Genomic DNA, 18,776 nt, shown 5'->3' with positions numbered 1-18,776 from the left:
CTGGTAAGGGAACTCGTGAGTATTGAAAGTCCTAGCGGGGTCATTTTCCCCCAGAAGTTATGAATATGGTGTACTCACTGAGTGGATAAATGCATTATCCCAAGGTGCACTATGCTGTATCCTTCCGTATATATGTATAACAATAATAAAAAAAAATAGCATGTGTAGAAACGCGTATTCTGATGGTTGATACATAGCTTTCAAAAAGTAGGTATACACAATCCTCAGTTTTTTCATTCCTCTTTGATCAGAGTTCGCGTCATTTAGAAGCTCAACTGACTGTTGTGATGGCTGGAGTCTTCCCAGCTTCTTCTCCTTCAGCCCCTTCGGCACCTGCTTCCACCTGATTGAACTTACCAATCTTTTTCAAGCTCTCCAGTGCAGACTTCAGAGTGTCTTTCAGGCTGTTCTCTAGAATCCACCCTTCACTTTCACACTCAGGGTCTTCTGGATTTGCGATGCTTTCCAGAGAGGTGTGCAAAAGACGCAAGCCAACCATCACGGACATCTGCGCCATGCAATGGAAAAGAGAGGGACGGTCAGGAAAAGCTTCCTGTCCTTGTTTGCATCTTTGCTGACCTCTGCTATCAGCAGAACAGTGCTCACCCTGCTACAGCTGCCGGTTTCCTAACAATGCATTGGGGTGTTTGGGATTCTGACCCATAGCATGGCTCAATGTAAAATTCACATCTGGCTTTTGGACTCAATTAAAACAGAGGACTGGGCAAGCCTGTGCTTCTGTGGACTAGTCCTTAACTTTCTTATCCTGGTTGTGCTGTCCGTGTGTGATCAGCATCTCCAAACTTGTGGAAGGCAAAAGCAACCATTGGCTGCACTCACATTTGCAGATGTTTATGTTTCTGTCTTCACTCAAGGCCACAAAGGGGATGAATTTGGCCAAGCAAACAAACTTCATCAAGTACTCCAGTATCCAAAAGCAACTTCTCATCCTGTCTAACATAGGAATGCAACCTCCTTGATTTCTTGGTTCTCAAAACAGCTCTCATTGGTCTGAATCAGGAGACAGTCCTACTTTGTTCTGAATCTACCTAATACTACAATGGTGTAAATCAACTGAAGGCCTATAAAGGCCACTAGAAATGATAAATTACATCATACTAGTCATAGGATTTTAAGCACCTGGCATCTTCCTTCACTCTGAGCCCCTGTTTTCCTGCTGACAGTAATGATTCTAATAACTTTCATATTGATGGTTGTTGCAGGTAAAGATTAATATATTAATAGGACTAGACCTAAAAGGTGGTCTCCACGTTGTTCTCTACCTGTGCCTCCTCACTGTATGTCAGCAGTAGCTTTCCCTTGTGACTGATTTACTAAGTCCCACTACTTGGCAGTGTAATTAATCATACTCTCAGGCTTCCTGGAGAGAATTTAGTCACAAAATATGGTCTTGCTTCAAAAAGGAAACTGCTTACATTGAAGGGACCAGCAGACCTGCTTTCAAATGAGATTCTATGACATTTTCTCTCATTTTAAGACTTCCTTTTCTTAAAAGTCATACTCAGAAAGATTTTGAGTCCCCAGGCTTGAGAGGCTTGCTAAAAGCAGTCCTAAGTGCTTCAGCTCTTGTCACCTCTGACCTGAACCTGCCTTCTCTGCTGGATGAGAAGAAGGTCCAGCAAGTTAAGAGACAACTATCTGCTAAATCCATTTCCCACATTCAGTTTTGCTGAAGTAATTTATGTTGTAAATTATTTATCCTGAATCTCCAGTGCAGATAGATAGCTTTCCTATAGCCCCATCTCTTTCTATTTTTGAGCCCTGGCCAGGATACCTAGGGCAGCACGCAACGCACAGATCACATTCTCAGAGAAATCATGAATGGCAGCTGGACTTCTCTGTTAATGCAGAAATGTACATTAATGCCTCAGCGTGCTTCAGCTTTGTAGAGATAGTTTGAATTGGCCTCAGGTTATAGAAGAACTTTAAGGGACCATGAAAGGCTGAAGAAATGGACATCAAGTTTGAAGTTCAACCAATGCTAAGTCCTGAACCTGGGAAGGAACAGCCCCAGGCATCAGTACAGGCTGGCGATCTGCCTTTTGGAAAGCAGCTCTGCAGAAGAAGACTTTGGAGTCCTGCTGGACACCAAGTTGAACATTGGTCAGCAATGTTTCCTTGCAACAAGGAAGGATAATGGTATCATGGGCCGCTTTAGGAAAGTGTTGTGAGTGTGTGTATGGAAGTGATTTTTTCCCCTCTCCTCAGCACTGGTAAGGCCTTGCCTGGAGTTCTGGGTCCATCTGGGCTCCCCAGTACAGGAAAGACATGGACTAGAGAGAGTCCAGTGTAGGGCCATGAAGATGACTAAGGGACTGGAACACCTCTCCTGTGAGCAAGGGCTGAGAGACCTGGGCCTGCTCAGCCTGAAGAAGTGAAGGCTCAGCAGGATCTGGTCCATGTATATAAATACCTGAAGGGAGGGTGCAAAGATGGAGGCTGGCTCTTTTCACTGTTGCTTAGTGACAGGACAAGTGGCAACGGGCACAAACTGAAACTCCAGAGGTTCCATCCTGACATCAGGGAAAGCTATTTTAACACGAGGGTGACTAAGCATGGGCACTGCCAGACAGGCTGTGGAATCTCAGTCTTCGGAGATTTTCAGAAGCCACCTGGGGAAGGTCATGGTCAACCTGCTGTAGGTGGCCCTGCTTGATCGGGGGCTTGGGGGTCCCTGCTGACCCCACTCAGTTTGTGATGCTCTGAGTTGTAGATCTGTGCTTAATCACAATTCAGAAGAAAAGGACATCCCAAAGTAAGCCCTGCTTTGCAGAGTGATGATTTCCCCTGGCCCACAAACTGTCTGGAGGACCAGCCTTCCCACCCTTGCTTTAGAAATGCACTCTTCAACCCCCTAGTTTCCTCTTTCTGCCTGAGGAAGTCACTAAGATGGCTGAGCTTGCTCTGCTTGACCTTCTGCAGCCAAGCCCATCTGTTTGCTGGGTTTTAGCCTGAGGCGGCTTAGCCAGGGCACAGTATGATCTTTTTTTGTCACCCTCATGACTGACCATCACTCCAGGGAATCCTACAGCTTTGCTAGTAAAAGCAGTATGTGGATAATTATACACTTCCAGAAAACATGACAGGATGCCTTTTTTTTTTTTTTTTTCCCCAAATAGAGGTCTTAATAATTCACAGTAGATTTGTATAGAAACTTGAGACCCAAGCAGCCTGCCCAGTTGTGCTCTGGCATCTCTCTAGGACCCTGCCACACTTCCCACCCCCTGATCACACTGGCAGGGTCCCTGGGGCCTGCTCCCTCTGTGTCACACCCTTGTGAAGCTGAAGCCCAATCTTTGCCAAGAGCCCTGGGTCTCTGCTGCACCTCAGCTCAGCACAAAACCATTTCCTATCCTAATTGCAATTTAGAGAAAGCAATTGTGTTCCAAGAGAGGGCAAACTGGTGTCTGCTTCCTGCTTCGCTTCCTCCCTTCAAAGTTCCCCCAGACAGCAGGAGAAGTTTGAGACCTGGATATGGCTCTGTTACTATGGAATAGCAGGCAAGTCATAAATACCCAGAAGGACAATTAATACAACCCAGGCCTGTGAGTGCAGGTGAGAGCTCCATAAAGCTTTGCCTGGAGGATCCTCTGATTACCTGAAAAAAAAAAATCTCACCTTTTATTTCAAAAAAGATGAAGGAAAAAGAAGAGAAGATCACATTCCTCATTACTCCACAGGTTGAAAATGCTGCCAGGGTATAATTTGAAAAGTTAGAAGTAAAATGCAGTATTTTTATTGCTGCTATTAACATTATCACCATCACTGCTCTCCCAGAAGGCAGCAGAGGTGTATTACAGGCTCCTGCTCATGATTTTTTCACAGCATTTTTGTGCAATTCAACACCTGAGTTTTGGATCTCTTGATTTTCATGTACAGCAGAGCTGCCCTCTCCTCATGGACTACGCCTTGATGTCTGTGCTGAGACACATGCTGCATCCTTCCCTCTGCTTTCTGCCCACAGTAATGGTGCTACAGGTAGGTAGCACATTTCTCAGACATGCAGAGTGCTTGCTCTTACAACAACAAAACATGAAGTAAGTATGTGATGGTTTTCTTCTCCTTTACACAATATTAGGATAGGTGTTTGCTTGTGAGGCTGTAGACCAATGCCTGCATCACAACTTGGTGCTTCTTTGCTCATTTGTGTTCATCTACATTTTGAAAAAGCCAGCCCAATCGTTCCAGACAGGCAATGCCATTGTGCAGCAGCTCCCAGCGCTCACATGTCTGCCCCCGTGCCCCTTCCAGCCCATGCACCCTTCACATTTGCTCTGATTAAACACCTCAGTGAGAAAATTGTCTGCCTCTGAAGGGCAGAGGGACATGTTTTCTCACATTAACAAAGCTGCACTCCAGATGATGGTGCCCATGTCAGCACCAGTTTGCACACACACTGAGGTATCTGATAGCAGACTAAAACAAAACTGATCTGCCTGCTTTGCCAAAATTCCAACTTGTGATAAAAAACAGCTGACAAAGCTGATGGAGAACCTTAAACCAAATGCTGATCTGAAGCAGGACACTGCACAAGGCTCTGGGTTTTATTTTTGTCATCATATAAAACCCTTAATTCCACTCTGTACTCCACAACTTTCAGCCATCTCCCTCTGGTATGCTGCTCTGAGCACTTTCTATTCGCCATTAGGGGTGACACAGGTAGAAATATTGCACCTGGAGAGCTCAGCTCTCGCACTCCCCACCCAGTGCTCTGCATCAGGCACAAAGCTGGTTCACTTTTTCCCCTGGTTGAAGGGACATTCAGGGCCCTGATGGGACTGTAACCTCGGCCCTTTCCAGGCTTCCCATCTTAAGCCTGGGACCTTGTGTGATTTCCTGACCATAGACTGGTGGTGAATAACCAATGTATTTTAAGCAAATTTTTAGGGGTGAGGTTACCGTGCTGACAGAGTACCTCAAAAAGCCAGACAAGGAGGACGACAGCACCCATGGAGCTCATCATGCTGCTGTAGTAGTGCAGGAGGGCTTCCCGGCAGCCACGGCCCCAGAGGTTGAGCTCCTCCGTCTGGTAGTCGTAGCTGTAGTGAGCTGAGTTGTTGGTGACCTGGTACTGGATGCAGGGCCTCGGGGAGCTGGGGTTGCAGCAGCTGAAGGGGACGCCATCAACCAGGTACCGTCCATCCACGTTGCTTTTGATTCGACTGCATGCAGGCAAGGGCAGAAGGAAGCATCAATACACACTTGCACATGTAAAATACACCGAAACGAACTCAAACAAGAAAAGGAAGTAAGGGTAATGAAGATTTTCCTCAGTGCTTCCCGGATGTGCAGTTTCTCCACATCTCCTGTTTACTCAGTGCCATTCCCCTCAGGTGGTTTTGGTGAAGGCTGTGCTGACCCTATATTGAACTCTTTGGTACGGAATAGTTAAATAGAGACACATGCCCTCTCAGGTAGCTCCTTCAAAGAATTTAATTTTTAAGAAAAGTAGAGAGAAAATTCATGAAAGGCGTTCAGAAAAAGAGTGATCACAGCATAGCCAGGGTGGAAAGAGCACTGGAGGTAACTCTGGAAAAGGACCCACAATAACCCACCATGTCCAGCTAGACCACTGGTCCAGCAAATCTAATATCTTCTCCATGAAGATATATAGCTCCAGGAAGGGGCCACTGTGGGTTCTCCTGACCACAGGAGGCAGCCAGTATTGGAAACATGAGATGTACTTCATCTACAAGGTGCTGAATTCATGAATTCTTTGCAAGAGCTTCCCAGCTGTAATTCATTTGAGACCGTGGTTGCTCCCAATAAATAGCCATTTAGTCTGCTGCCTTCTTGAGCTGTTTAGACGCGAGATGTTTAGGCTGTGAATAGTTCCACCAAGAATACAGGAGAAAACTAAGAGTGTTGCAGCTCCAATAAATATCATTTCACTAAGAAAATGGTACAGAATGAATGGAGAGCCCCATTGATCTAGAAAGGGGAAAAATGTCTGAGAGTTGCCTGTAGCTTTTAATAGGGTTTTTTGTTGTGTTGTAGAGAGAAATGATGGCAAAAGCCTGGTAAGGCAAATTTCCTCTTTGCAGTCATGACCTAAATCCATTTAAATGCCAAATGCAGGTTTTATCTCTGGATGTAAAGCATGCTTTGAGTTGGGTCTAATTCCCACTGATGTCTGAATGCTCCACCAGTTTCAGAGAGATTGGAACAGGCCTCCACTCTATGAAAACTGAATATGAAAATTGCTTTGCAGAGGATAGACTTCCCCGGAAATAAGGGGAACTTTGCTACTGACCTGAAAGGGGCCAGAACACCCCACCAGGATTGTGAACAGAGATCATGCCTCACCATGCGGTTCAAACCCTGATTTCCCTCATTAACAACGACTTGTGGATTGGTTTTTAATGCTCTATTTCCTTTTTTTCAGCAGCACAAAGAAGTTGCCATGACTCTCATTTCTGAATAAGATTTAATTTATAAGGGCAGCATAACCTCATTTTCCCTCCGTGCTTTGCCCTTCCACTGCTGCTGGATTAAGATACAGCTCTCAAATCTCCATATAATGCTGGCAAGGTGAACTTATTACACTTTTAAGAAGTTATTTATACCCATGGGCATACCTTCACAATGCAGATACTCCTTTATTAAGTAGTGAATGTATCTGTTCTAACCCTGCAGTGCAATAGCTTATCCCTGGAGGAGTTTTCACTATATTGTCCTGGTTGAGAACTGTAAAAATAAGCAGACCACCCATGTAGGCAAAGCAATATGCAGAGGCACACAAATGAAACCACATTTATACAGTCAAACAGGGATCCCATCAGGTACACAAAGCTTTTTTCAGTATTACTTCAGACATTTTTAACATGCACGGGAGATCTCAAAAGCAGAAGGCCCCTCTGTGTAGCCGCACAGTACGCACTTAATGAGCGCCAGTCCCAAAGAATTCATCGCTTCATTTCAAACGTTCTTTAGCTCTTGTGTTTATTTTTCACTTGTGCTTATATGCCTAAGCTCATTTTGAGATTAATACCTCTTTTTACACTGACATTAGTGCCTCTGTGGTGTTCCCGCTCAACAGTATGTTCTGGTTTGCAAAGAGGAAGACAGCGAGATTTTCATATCGGGTTTAAAAAATTCAGCTCAAGTATTGATTTTGAATTTGTTCGTACACGAGAAAACATCAAATGCATCTGACTATACATTGACTGTATCTCAAGTTGGAAGGGATAAGGATCGTTGAGTCCAACTCCTATAAGAGATAATATGTAAAGCAGGGAACATAAATAGATGCTGACAGCTCTGAATCGTCTCAGGGCTGAAGCAATCCACGGAGTGAATTTTAACATGAAATTCTAAATCTGAAGGATATAAAACACACGGCTTATTGCTAAAGCGGTGCTGTTTCTGCTTGTGTCCTGAAGATTAATTACCAATATCTAAGGTGGAATTCCAAAAGTGGAGCTGACCGTGTCTATCTAGAAGCCTCTGAACAGGACCTTGGGTCTCCCAGAGATCTCCTTTACATATAGTGGGATTCTGCTACTTTGCTGTTAGTCGCACACTTGATTTTGAGAATCGGCCCTATGTAAAGAGTTATAAAGATGCAAAAGACACAAGAGAATAGTTTTGAAGTTTGTTTACACTGCACCACCTAAGAGTGGGATATTTCCCTACGTTGCGTTTTACATTCTGTGTAATGTTAGAGGAATTTGGCGGATGAGAAAGTAACCTAGCAGAACATTTGGCATCCCCATTAAAGCAAGAACAGATAGAAAAAAGAAAAGCACTTAATACAGAAAGTATCCAGTCAGCACCTGTTTTGGCACACGTTTCTCTAGTGAAACACTGACCAAATAACGATACTAGGCAATACAAACCCCACTGAATCACTTACTCTTTTACTTCTTTGGAGCTGAAGTCCAGGTATCTGTTGCTGATCCATTGAATTTCAAACCAGTCTTTGAAGCCATTGTTCCCACAGCACTTGAACTCGATTTGGAGCATGTCGATTGTCTTCTTCATGAAGCACCTTCCAGGGGTGTCTGTGTCTCGGTAGAACTTCATGCTGTTCTTCAGCCCCTGAGCCAGCGTGCTCTCCAGGGAGCCCCGCATGAGAAAGCAAATCAGAGCGACCAAGAAGAGGAGTATGTTGAAGAAGAAGCACAGTGCCAGGTAAGGTTTCAGCAAAGGCTTCCACTTGGCAAATTTAGCGGGATCCAGAGAATCGTAACAAATTTTGCCAGCAAAACCATTGAAGGCGCAGGATAATATACCCATCAATATCAAAGAATTGGGCACAAAATGGCTTTCAGAATTGTCCATCACTTCGCTTCGCTTCCGGAGCTCAATTTTGAGGAACAACCCCATGCTAAAAACAATGATTCCAGCAAAGACTGAAAACCAGTTCATGAGCCATAGTCCCTGGGCTAGTTTTACCCGTTTCTTCTGGTTGAATTTGACTTTCAGCAGTGCCATCGTCGCAATACTTGAGACGCTGAAACCTTTTGCAGCCTGGACCCTTCTTCTCCGTGTAAGCGATTTGAGAAAGAACCATTCAGGCGTTTAGAAAAGCTCCGGCTGACACAGCCCAAAATGAAGTGCTGCATGGTCCCTCCATCTTCAGCTCCCCGCGCTCGGGTTCAAGCAAGTAGAATATTCAAAGGTCCAAATTCACAGATTCACATTAGTAAGAATAATGGGCAATTAGCACCTACAACTATTTCTGGTGGTTCCTTCCAAGCAAAGGAGAGACAGTCTCAAGGTTTCAAATGATTTGATCTGGATCTGCAAGACGTCATTCTAATACCTTTAATCATTTGATCCAATTTGGAGAAATGTCTGTCAACAGATGAGTGGAAATAATCCCTCGTTTTACTATTTAGTAGATTTGGGCTTTCTTATGATAGGCTGCCTGGCAGAATGTGAAAACCCAGCGACATAAAAAGACCTTTGTTACCGGCAGGATATGGATGCTTTGAGGAAAAGGGAAGAGAGCATGGAGATAAAAGCAGCTGCTTGGATGCATAAATGCAGTTCCTCTGTGTAACCCCAATTTATTCATACCAACACCTTTCCAGTCCTCAGCCTCCCCTGTTTACCCCAGATGACATCCCGTGGCTTATGTGTTCTGAAAGCAGCTAAGCGTGTCGTTTATAGTGACCTAAAAAACCCACACCTGGCATTTTCTCTTTATTTTCAGGTTCTGTACAATCTCCGGGCGAAAGGAAAAGTTAAGAGAAACACAATAAATTACCTTACACCCTACTTGGAAAAGCTTTGCAGCAGGGAAAAGTGGACCCAAGCAAGGAAAAACTTGGCCGTTAGGCTGGAAGCAGGGCAGGCGGGTGAGGGTGTGGGTGCTGAGGCAGAGAGGGTGAAGGGGCAGCTCCAGGGCTTGGTGAGGGCATCTGCTACCAACACAGGGTCTGCTTGGGAGGAAGGGGAGCAGAATTGTTCAGTGCTCCAAAAAAAGTACTTTTGTAGCCTGCTGCTACATGGGACCATATGTACTACTTGGTTGCTGCCTTATATCATGAGATACTGGAGATTGCTCGAGTGGTGATGAAGAACATAAAGCTGCAGACTTTTCTGATGTTCCTCCTCATCTAGATTGAAGAACAGCTGGTAACAGTTTTCTTAGAGCAGGCTGTGTGCATCGCCACCGTCCTTGCAGGCAAGGGGTAAGCATGCCAGTGGGATGGAGGAAGGAAAATGCCCATCAGGGCTGTTCTCTACTTGTTGTACGAAGGGCAAAGAGGGCTGTTTCGTGGGAGAGCCTGTTAAGCACTTCTGTGCCGTAAGCTGTAGCTCTGAAATAACCTCTTCTCCTGAGTGGTTAGCAACTGGACAAGAGGAAATGGCTTTAAGTTGTGCCAGGGAATGTTCGGGTTGAATACTAGGAAGTTTCTCCTCCAAAAGAGTGGTTGGACACTGGCACAGGCTGCCCAGGAGGTGGTGGAGTCACAGTTCCTGGAGGCATTCAAGAAATGTGGAGATGAGGTACTTAGGACATGGTTTAGTGGGCAGTCCTGGTGGTAGGTGGATGATCAGACTGGGTGGTCTTAGAAATCTTTTCCAACAAAACTAATTCTATCCCATACTTATGGGGCGCACACCCCTACATTTCACTCACTTCTTCAGAGCTCAGGTGAGAAAGACAAAGTTCCTTGGAGACTGCATTCATCTGACAGCCTGAAGTCAATCCTGTTGTACATGAAGGTAATTTTTTTTCCCCCCTTTCTTGTCAGTGCTGACAAAGTAAAACTGTGGTAAGTGAAAAACAATTTTATTTCAGGTGTGTGAATCACAGGATATACAGTGAAATACATTCTGCAGTGCAATTAATAAGATGAGAAACAGTAACTTGCCCACGGCAACTGTAAGCCTGGTGGCACTGCAGCTACTGAGAAGCTTTCAGTGTTCAGGAGCACAGATAACACCTGCTACCCTAATAACTTAACATTCAGGTGCCCTCAATAAATCTGATGTAATTCAATTTTATACACTGTGGTGTTTCCTATTAATTCAGGAACAAGAGTGGTAAAGTATGAACATGTAGCATATGTGTTACAGTTGGAAAGATCAGCATAGTGGAAAGATGGTACAGAAATGAAATAGCAAAAGGGACAAACAGGAAAAGAATAGATGCCCATCTCCAAAGATCTAGGCTCACAGACTCCACAAGGGAGGGATCTCCAACCAGAGATCCTTCTCCAGTGACAGTCAGCCCTTCAACAGGGTCTAGGAGGGGTGCAGCCAGGCTCCATTCCTCCCAGTCACACAGCTGAATTGCCTCCACCTGTGCTCCCAGGACTGACCAGCTCCTTTCCCCAGGTGATCAATCAGTGGTTCAGGCCGTGACTCAACAGTTCCCATACAATATGCTTCAAGGCTCAATAGTATCTCCAGATTTACTGCCTTAGTCCTTTCCTTACACGCAGGCAGCAGAAGGAATTGTAATAAGCTGCTCCCAAATGGTGAATGCTTTCTGGGAGATGTTCCCTGGCTCACCTGATGCTCAGGACTTCAATGACTTCAGGTGACTCCTTTAAAGTTATCACAGGGAAACAGAAAAACAACATTTGGAAATTTGCTGTTTATTTAAATAGTGTCAAGACTTCAATACCAGCTAAGGGCTCATGGTAGTTAAAACTTCCTATTTATCAAATCACCATGCTTGCAAGCTTTATAAGTGATTGGTAGCAGTGAATTTTTTGCTATGCTCCCATCGGAAAATGAAACTAAGAATTAGGAAGCGTGGAGATGATATTTCTAGCTCATGCCAAATGGAAGTAACAAACAACACGTGAGCTACAGCGAACTGATGAGCTGAGGGCTGGCTCTAGCACAGTAGTGTAGGAAAGAGGAAGGTGATGGGGAGGATCAAGAAGTGTTCTGTGGGTTGAGCATTACAGCAAATGAAGTTGTTTTTACCTGCTCTCTGCTCTTATTGAAAACCTTCATCTCGGCTCAGACTGACCATTAACTGGGTGAATTTCCTGCCTGGTAATTCACCTGGAAAAATCTCAGTAAGGATCTAAAGCTAATTGCACAAGGATGTGAGAGCTGATGGTCTCCTCAGAGGCTGCGTATCAGACTCAAGTATATAATGTTTAAAAAAACAAAACAAAAAAACTCCTGGCCTAATCTTTCTGCTCTGCGATACAAAGTGGGTGGTTTTCTTGTTTCTTGATTGTTGTCTTTCTTCTTTTTCTATGATGCTTTGACCACAAGGGTGAAGGTGTCTGCTTTAAATATCATAGGAGGTCACTGTGTGGAGATAAGAGATGTGTTTATGCACTCTAGTTGGTGGTTTTGCTTGGATTTGTAACCATGCAGTGTGTGTGTGTATAGGAACTGTTGAGTCATGGCCTGAACCACTGATTGAGCACCTGCGGAAAGGACTTGGTCAGCAACAGGTGAAGGCAATTCAACTGTGTGACTCCTAGACCCCATTTAAGGGCTGACTGCTACCAGGGAAGCATTTCTTTCTGGAGATGATTCTTTGTGGAGTTTTTCTTGTGAGCCTGAACGTTCAGAGACATGTAAGTGCTTTTCCTTTGTAACACTTTTCTATTTGTGCCAGCCCCTTTGTTATTGCATCGCTTCTATTGCTATTCTACTGCGCTGATCTTTCTGATTTTTAGGGCAGCCCTAAGATGCAAGGTGCTGCAAGGCTGTACTATGTTATATAAATAGCAAGTAGCAGAAAAAGCCTGGTTAGTGACTTTCTCTCCTGTGCATGCAAGCAACTGGGTAGCCTGCTGTAAGGATACCACACACAATGCCCCTGGGTGCTGAGGCTGGGAACAGAGGCGTGTGGCTGAATTCAGTGTTGTGACTGCTGTACGTCCCAAAGGGCAGTGTGATGTACCAGGTGTGCTCTGGGTCTTCAGCATAGATTTACTATGGACAGTTTCTGGCACTTCAGCCATCCTTCATCTGCAGTGTGGGTAGAGTGCTGGTTCAAAGGCAGACCGCACTTCCCATGAGGTTCTCATTATGAGTATTTACTTGTATTGCTGTAACGCTTAAAGAGTGGAGTTGACTGCTAAAGAATGAGTCATAAGTCAGTGTTTGTACTTGCAGAGACAGGAGGGAAATGGGTTGGGAAATGGAAGAAGCTTATAAAAGACTCGCAGTAGGCACTGCTGGAAAACATCTCAACAAAACAGATGGATCCTCAAGTCAATCAGACAAATTAGATTGCACTGTGAATACAAATGCTGAAATTCCCCAAGCAACACAGATTTATTTTCTTCCTTAAAGGTGATGAAACTGGTTTTCCAGTGCAGTGTAGACCATAAGCTTCCTTGTGTGGATCAGATGGACCTACCTGGAAAAGAAAAAATGCCACAGTCACAAGTGGGGAAGGTCAGGTGGAAAGAAGGGGGGGGGGGGGGGGAGCTGAGCACCAAAGCAGTGATAGCTGAGGGAGGAACAGAAATGCACTGACTGCATACTCAGGATGAGGTGTCCAGATGCACTGCTGCCCTCACTGGAAACAGCAGCAGAGCTCTCTGTTGTTCTCTAGGGTCAAGGTTTCCCACCATTTGTCTGAGCTACATCCCAATATGCCAACAAATATGAACACTCATAGATCTGTGCAGTGCTGAAGAGATGTCTTTTAAACTGTTTTATTTAGTTCACGGACACATGAGATCTAAAAAGCTGAACAAGGTTGCTGTGGTGAACTAACACAGTAACTCTTGCTTTGGAGCAGTCTGGAAGGACAAGCCAACCAAATCGCTTTGCAAAAATGTTTGCTCTTGCAACTCTCTGTTGTTCCGTGCTTCAGTGCTTTGTACTGCTCAGACTTTCTGCTTTTCTGCCAGTGAGCCCTCTGTTCGGGGCCAATTTACAGCTAGCTTTATTGTGCCAGTGTTTATTATCCTCATGATGTATTCATAACCATGGCCCCAGCAGGCATTTGTTTTTCAGCCTCTGAAGCCTAGCAAAAGTAATTCTGTGCACGTGTGGTTCTAAAGTACCTTGTTTATTCTGGTGGTAATGAAACACAAACCTGTAGTACAGATCTTGAGCAGATGTTGCTATGGTCTCATGTTATGAACAGTGCAGGTGCTAAGACAGAACAGTGTGAATGCTACTGGTGTTTGCCCTGACTGCAGGCAGCAATCAGCTCTCTGTTCCTGCTTACCTGGTGAGACAACTTCTGAGTTCCATCTTCTCCCTTGCATTAGGTCCTTAGGCCCTGTGCCTTCCTTCTGGGCAAGGTAGAATTAAATCAGTTTGCTTTCGAAGCAGATGTGCTGCTCTTACTCTCCCCATAGCAAGTCTGTGAGCCTGACTTCATTGCTATCTGCTCAGTCACAAACCAGCTCTGCTCAACCCAGGGCTGGGCAGTTTCTGCTTAATACAATTGCTTTTTCCCCCACAGGCACTGGGAGACTCTTGCAAGCTCTAATAGGTAAGACATTAAGCAATGCTAGCTTCTGGCCTAGGAGAGACTGTCAGGCTATTTTCTTTGTGTCAGCATTGTTTATTGTACTGAGGGAAGGAGCAGCGTGCCACTCTCCTTCCTGCAAGCTGTGATTAGCAGGGACACAAAGCAGCTCTGACCGGCCAGGACTGAGTCTCCTTGACCCAGGAGCACGCTAACAGGCTGGCACAGCTCCCACCAGCTGCTGCCCCAGCAGTGCCCGGCCCTGCCGCTGGGTGCTGGAGGAGCGCGCTTCAGGAGGAAAAGGCAGCAGCTGCGTCCCTTGCCGCTCTCACCCTTGCTCACACAGCTCCAGGTACATCTTCACATACTGCCTGAATGTGACCATGCATGAGCTGCTGCACCACAGAGACAAGCCGGCATCGAATTCCTGACTTGGTAAAGCCAGGCACTGAGTGCATTTTGTTGCTAACATACTGAAGACAACATCAGTCCTCTGGAATAAACCACTCCAGGCTTACCTGAAAATAGCAGGAAGTGATTTTTCTGATGGCTTCTTTGGCAGCTGAGGCAGAAGGTAAACGAACACAGTCAAGCTGCAATCACTGTAGATTGGGCTCTTAGTCGTTCAGTGTTTAGTATTTGCTCAGTAAGTAGTTCCAACACAACAGTCTCGACAACCCCACGCTCTATAGACATGCCAAAGTATCCTCCAGATGCTATTTCCAACATGTTAAACTAGAGTCTATCATTGCTAAAGGAAATTGTTCCCAACATAGGGAGAAGAAATTGGTTTACTAGCAGACTACACATTTTAAATAGAGGATTACTACACACGTAACCAGCCTACCTATGTTTTTCTGTGTACTACTTTCATGCTTTTAAATACTTATGTTTAAAAAAACATGAACAGAATGAGCGTATCCATACGTCTGAGTTACCACTTTCCACTAGATCTGACTGGAAGGTGGATTTCTTATCAAATGATCAACTGCACTTTTGGGACCCCAGTGGTGGCTTTTCCTTTGCTTGCCTTGTGTTTAACTGTCTTCTTTTCCTACCTGCAGATGTCCTTGGAGTGCTGGCAAACACCACACAGGTGAGTGAACGGGACCTGCACTGCTGCTGTAGGGACGAAGGCTTTCTTCTGGGATAGCAGTGATGTCCTCTTCCTGAAGTATTCCTCCTGGTAAATGGCAGCGTTCAGATCACTCCCTAGGTAGGGATGTGCAGCTATTTGTTTCTTCCATTAAAAAGGTTTCCAAAAGCTGCAGTTTAAACATTCACACAGCCTGTAAATGTGCCAACAAAACTGTTCTAGTGCTTGTGCTCACATAGCGCAGTACTGTTAACTCCCGTTGGCTTCAGAGGTTTGGTCTGTTTCTCCTAAAATGATTCTGTTACGAGTTTTACCTTCTAAAAAAGTGCACAGACGTTCAACTGCCTGGATGTGTATTTTATCATACATGGAACTGTAAATGTGCATTAAAAAAGGTGGCTGACCAAATATCCTCACTGCCTGAAATTGGATTTGCTCACCTTGAGTTGTGCTGGAGACCAACATCCAGATAGCAAATCTGTGTGACTGAAGTAATGACGAACCCTCAAGGGGCAGTAACTGCACCTAGAGCAGTTTGCTGTGAGGTCACATCACTGAGAGGCATTACTGAGTAATTCTGGTTTGACAAAAGTACTTTGCAAAGAAACACACGTGAACTGAGACCTCAATAACAGACCTTTGGAAAGGGTCACTAGGAAGCACATCTCAACTGCAACTGGAGTCAACACGTAGTGTTTCTAACTCATGCTATTTATCCACACAGCGCTGTGAGGTGGTGCCCAGCAGCCAGCGCAGGTATGAGGTGAGCCAGCAGTCTGCACAGCCTGCTGGGAAGCACACGTCTCACACCTGCTGCAGCCCTGTGGTGCTACCACAGTTCTGTGTCAGCGTCCAGCAACACAGAGCATAAACAGGAAGGCTTACAGCTTTTGGGGAGCAGGACAAAAGTGTCTGTGGGCTTTGGCTTTATACTTTTTCTAATGGCCCAAATGTTTTGGTATCATGAGACCTGAGAATGAGTCTGTTATCACTAGCATATGTGAGGAGGCAATATTACCTAATCTGTATGTTGATGTGTTGAAATTAAGGTATGTCGGAGCTGCATCTGATCACCTCCCTTTAGCAGGTATTAAAAGCTGTATCAGTTAAAGTAAGAGTGTAGGTGTTCTCTCTGAATAATGTTGATATCAGCTGTCAGTGCATGGTGAAGGAACAACTCAACCCCAAACCAGTAACTGAAATGCAAAATCCAGTTCATTCATAAAAAGTACAAACAAAAGTAAACAAAACTGCGAAGTTGTGGAAAATACATTAAAGAAAAAAAAAATAACACCGATTTTTCCCATCCCCTTTTAAATAAATGTGCTGAAAAAAACAGGGTAAGTTCCTCTGTTGCTCCAAAGCAGTTAAGAACTTAAAAGATTCCTCGTAGCAGTGATGCAGTTTTAATGGATTAGCCAGTATTTTTGCTGTTAGAGGCACGTACAGTGATGGGGCAGCATAAATATTTGGCAGAGTTCTTAAATACAACTTCAGAGCTGCTGTTTAGGCAAGGTAATGATTTCCTTCCTAAGGCAGAGGCTGGTTTTGCACACTGCTCATTGCACCATTAACAGGTCGTTATAAAGAGAACCCCCATCATGATTCTGTTTGTTTTTTTCTGGTATTGAACAAGAGTGAATAAATGGGACTTGGGAAGTAACTGTGCACCAAGGGCCTTTATGTGAGATGCTATTCTGGAACCCAAATACCATACTCTGTTGTCATGTTTGATGAAGTCCCTCTGTCAGCACTGCATGCAATAGGCAGTGGCAGCGCTGTGAGCTACAACCACAGCAAAGCTCACTGGCTGCAGGCAGAAAAACCAGCCATTGGGAGGTGCATGAACACCACTGCCCTGAGACTTGTGATGTCTGCCAGCATACAGCAGTGTGTGCCCTGAGAGGTACGCCCAACTCTAATCTTATTCAGGTTCGTACTGCTGACAGAAGCAGCTTCCTCTCACATAGTTTGAGACTGCTGTTGTTTAGTATTTATCTGCCTTCTGGAGGCTTCTTCATTTCAGTCATTGATACAGCAGGACAGCGCTATATTTTCATTAACCTTTTTTTTTCCTTGAAACAGAAGTCTGAGTAACAGCTGTCACCCACACAGCAGAACCTGGGTCTCAGACGTGTAGCGGCCCAGGATTCACCTCGGACATACAGCACCTGTGTACAAGTTCCCTCTTTAAACTTCTATTTGCTGCTTCACTGAACACCTCCCTCCCCCATATCCGTAACAGCAGTCTGTAGCTGCACCACCACAGAAACGGGACAGATTTGGCATTCCCTCTTTTCAGTTGACTGCAGCTTGCACTAGCAGGCAGCTCGGATTCTGCCTGGCTGAGTGACAGCAGCACAGCGGCTCCAATCGAGGACTGCTGCCACATGAGTACCGGTGCTCCCAGCCCCATCTTAATGAAAGACATCCAGCAATGAGGTACTGCAGTAGCTGGCCAACCCCACAGCGATACACAGATTACAGCAGCAAATTTAGTAATAGTCAACTACATCCCAGTGTCATTTTTCAAGGAGAGCGGGCAGCCGCAGGCTGTAACTCCCCATGAAGCACCACGTGCAATCGCTTTACGGCCCTCCCACCCGCGGATCGGCACATCGTCGGCAGGCTCCATCGCTCGCCGTCAGTCCCAGCAGACGCGCTCCTGCTCGGGGATGAGGCTCCAGTTGGGCGACGGCCTGTCGCTCGCCAGCCAGTCAAAGTCATCCACCAGGTTCCAGTTGTTGCTGTTTCTATCCAGCCCGGACGACTCGAAGTCCGCCTCGACGCCCGGGTAGCTCCACGCGTAGGGCGCGAAGGAGACGTCGCTGCAGTCCTCGATGACGGCCCTGCTGGTCACCTGCACGTAGAAGCGGCTGCCGCGGGTGCGGTGCGTGCGGAGCTGCTGGCAGGCCACCACCAGCTGGCACTCGCTGCAGCCGTCCACCAGCACGGAGGTGGAGACGGGCCCGCACAGCACGGTGCAGCCTCGGCACTCGCGCACCCGCAGCGTGTTGGGGTTGCCGCGGAGCCGCACCCGGCAGCCGCGCAGCTCCTCCAGCACCACGTCGCGCTGCAGCAGCTCGGCCGGGCCCAGCTCCAGCTCCCGGCCCTCGGCGCGGCTGAAGCCGCACAGCGGAGGCCCGCCCGACTCCCCCTCGGCGCCGCCCGCGGCCGGCGGCTCGGCGGGCTCCTCGGGCTCGGCGGGGCGCGGCTCGGCGCCCGGGGCCGCTTCTTTCTTCAGGTTGCGGAAGGCGAACTTCTTCTTGGGCTGCAGCTGCCGCCGCCGGGCCTCCAGGTCGGCCTGCAGCCGGGACACGGCCTCCTGGCCCTGCCGCACCTCGTAGGGCGCCAGGAAGCGCACGCTCTCGGTCAGCAGCTTCCGCAGCCCCTGCAGCCGCGCCGCCGCTTCCTCGGGCCGCCCCGCCGCCAGCAGCGCCTCCACCGCCTCCCGCTCCCGCCCGAAGGCGGCGGCGAAGAACTCGCTGCCCTCCTCCCGCACCGCCTGCGCCTCCTTCAGCTCCCGCTGCCGCGCCACGCCGCGCTGCCGCTCCGCCTCCCGCCGCTGCAGCCGCTCGGGCAGCACGGCGGCCGCGGTACCGCCGGCCTCGGGCCCCAGCGCCGCCACGAAGGCGGCCGGCGCCCTCCGCTCCTCGCCCGCCGCCTCCATCTTGCGCTCCGTCCCGCCCGCGGCGCGGCGGCCGGCGGGAGGGGCGGGGCTGGCGCGGGTTTAAAGGGGCGGCGCCGCGCGGCGGGATGGGGTGAGTGCCGGCGCCAGGCGCCGCGGGGTGCGGC

General features: G+C 47.0%; 2 protein-coding genes across 2 annotated transcripts; both read right to left on the bottom strand.

Annotated features, from left to right (window-relative positions):
- Positions 1-271: 271 nt before the first annotated feature.
- Positions 272-8,457, bottom strand: PRPH2 (peripherin 2). Its single transcript, XM_072333230.1, has 3 exons — positions 7,877-8,457; positions 4,937-5,183; positions 272-508 (listed from the first exon to the last, which is right to left on the bottom strand). The coding sequence occupies exons 1-3, from the start codon at positions 8,455-8,457 to the stop codon at positions 272-274; spliced, it is 1,065 nt and encodes a 354-aa protein (XP_072189331.1).
- A 7,719-nt stretch (positions 8,458-16,176) lies between these two features.
- On the bottom strand, positions 16,177-18,776 carry TBCC (tubulin folding cofactor C). The gene has a single exon (XM_072333620.1). The coding sequence runs from the start codon at positions 18,649-18,651 to the stop codon at positions 17,626-17,628; it is 1,026 nt and encodes a 341-aa protein (XP_072189721.1). The 5' UTR covers positions 18,652-18,776; the 3' UTR covers positions 16,177-17,625.

Source organism: Excalfactoria chinensis, chromosome 3 (genome assembly GCF_039878825.1).
Source record: "Excalfactoria chinensis isolate bCotChi1 chromosome 3, bCotChi1.hap2, whole genome shotgun sequence".
NCBI lineage: Eukaryota > Metazoa > Chordata > Aves > Galliformes > Phasianidae > Excalfactoria > Excalfactoria chinensis.
The sequence above is the reverse complement of the archived record's forward strand: the minus strand, read 5'-3'. Positions and strand labels throughout refer to the sequence as shown.

Excerpts from the sequence above, each read along its gene's own strand:
- PRPH2 (XM_072333230.1), bottom strand. The coding sequence starts at position 8,457 with ATGGCACTGCTGAAAGTCAAATTCAACCAGAAGAAACGGGTAAAACTA. Across the intron at positions 5,184-7,876 it reads AGCTCCAAAGAAGTAAAAGA|TCGAATCAAAAGCAACGTGG; the intron begins GTAAGTGATTCA and ends GCCTGCATGCAG. Across the intron at positions 509-4,936 it reads TCCTTGTCTGGCTTTTTGAG|ATGTCCGTGATGGTTGGCTT; the intron begins GTACTCTGTCAG and ends TGCATGGCGCAG.
- TBCC (XM_072333620.1), bottom strand. The coding sequence starts at position 18,651 with ATGGAGGCGGCGGGCGAGGAGCGGAGGGCGCCGGCCGCCTTCGTGGCG.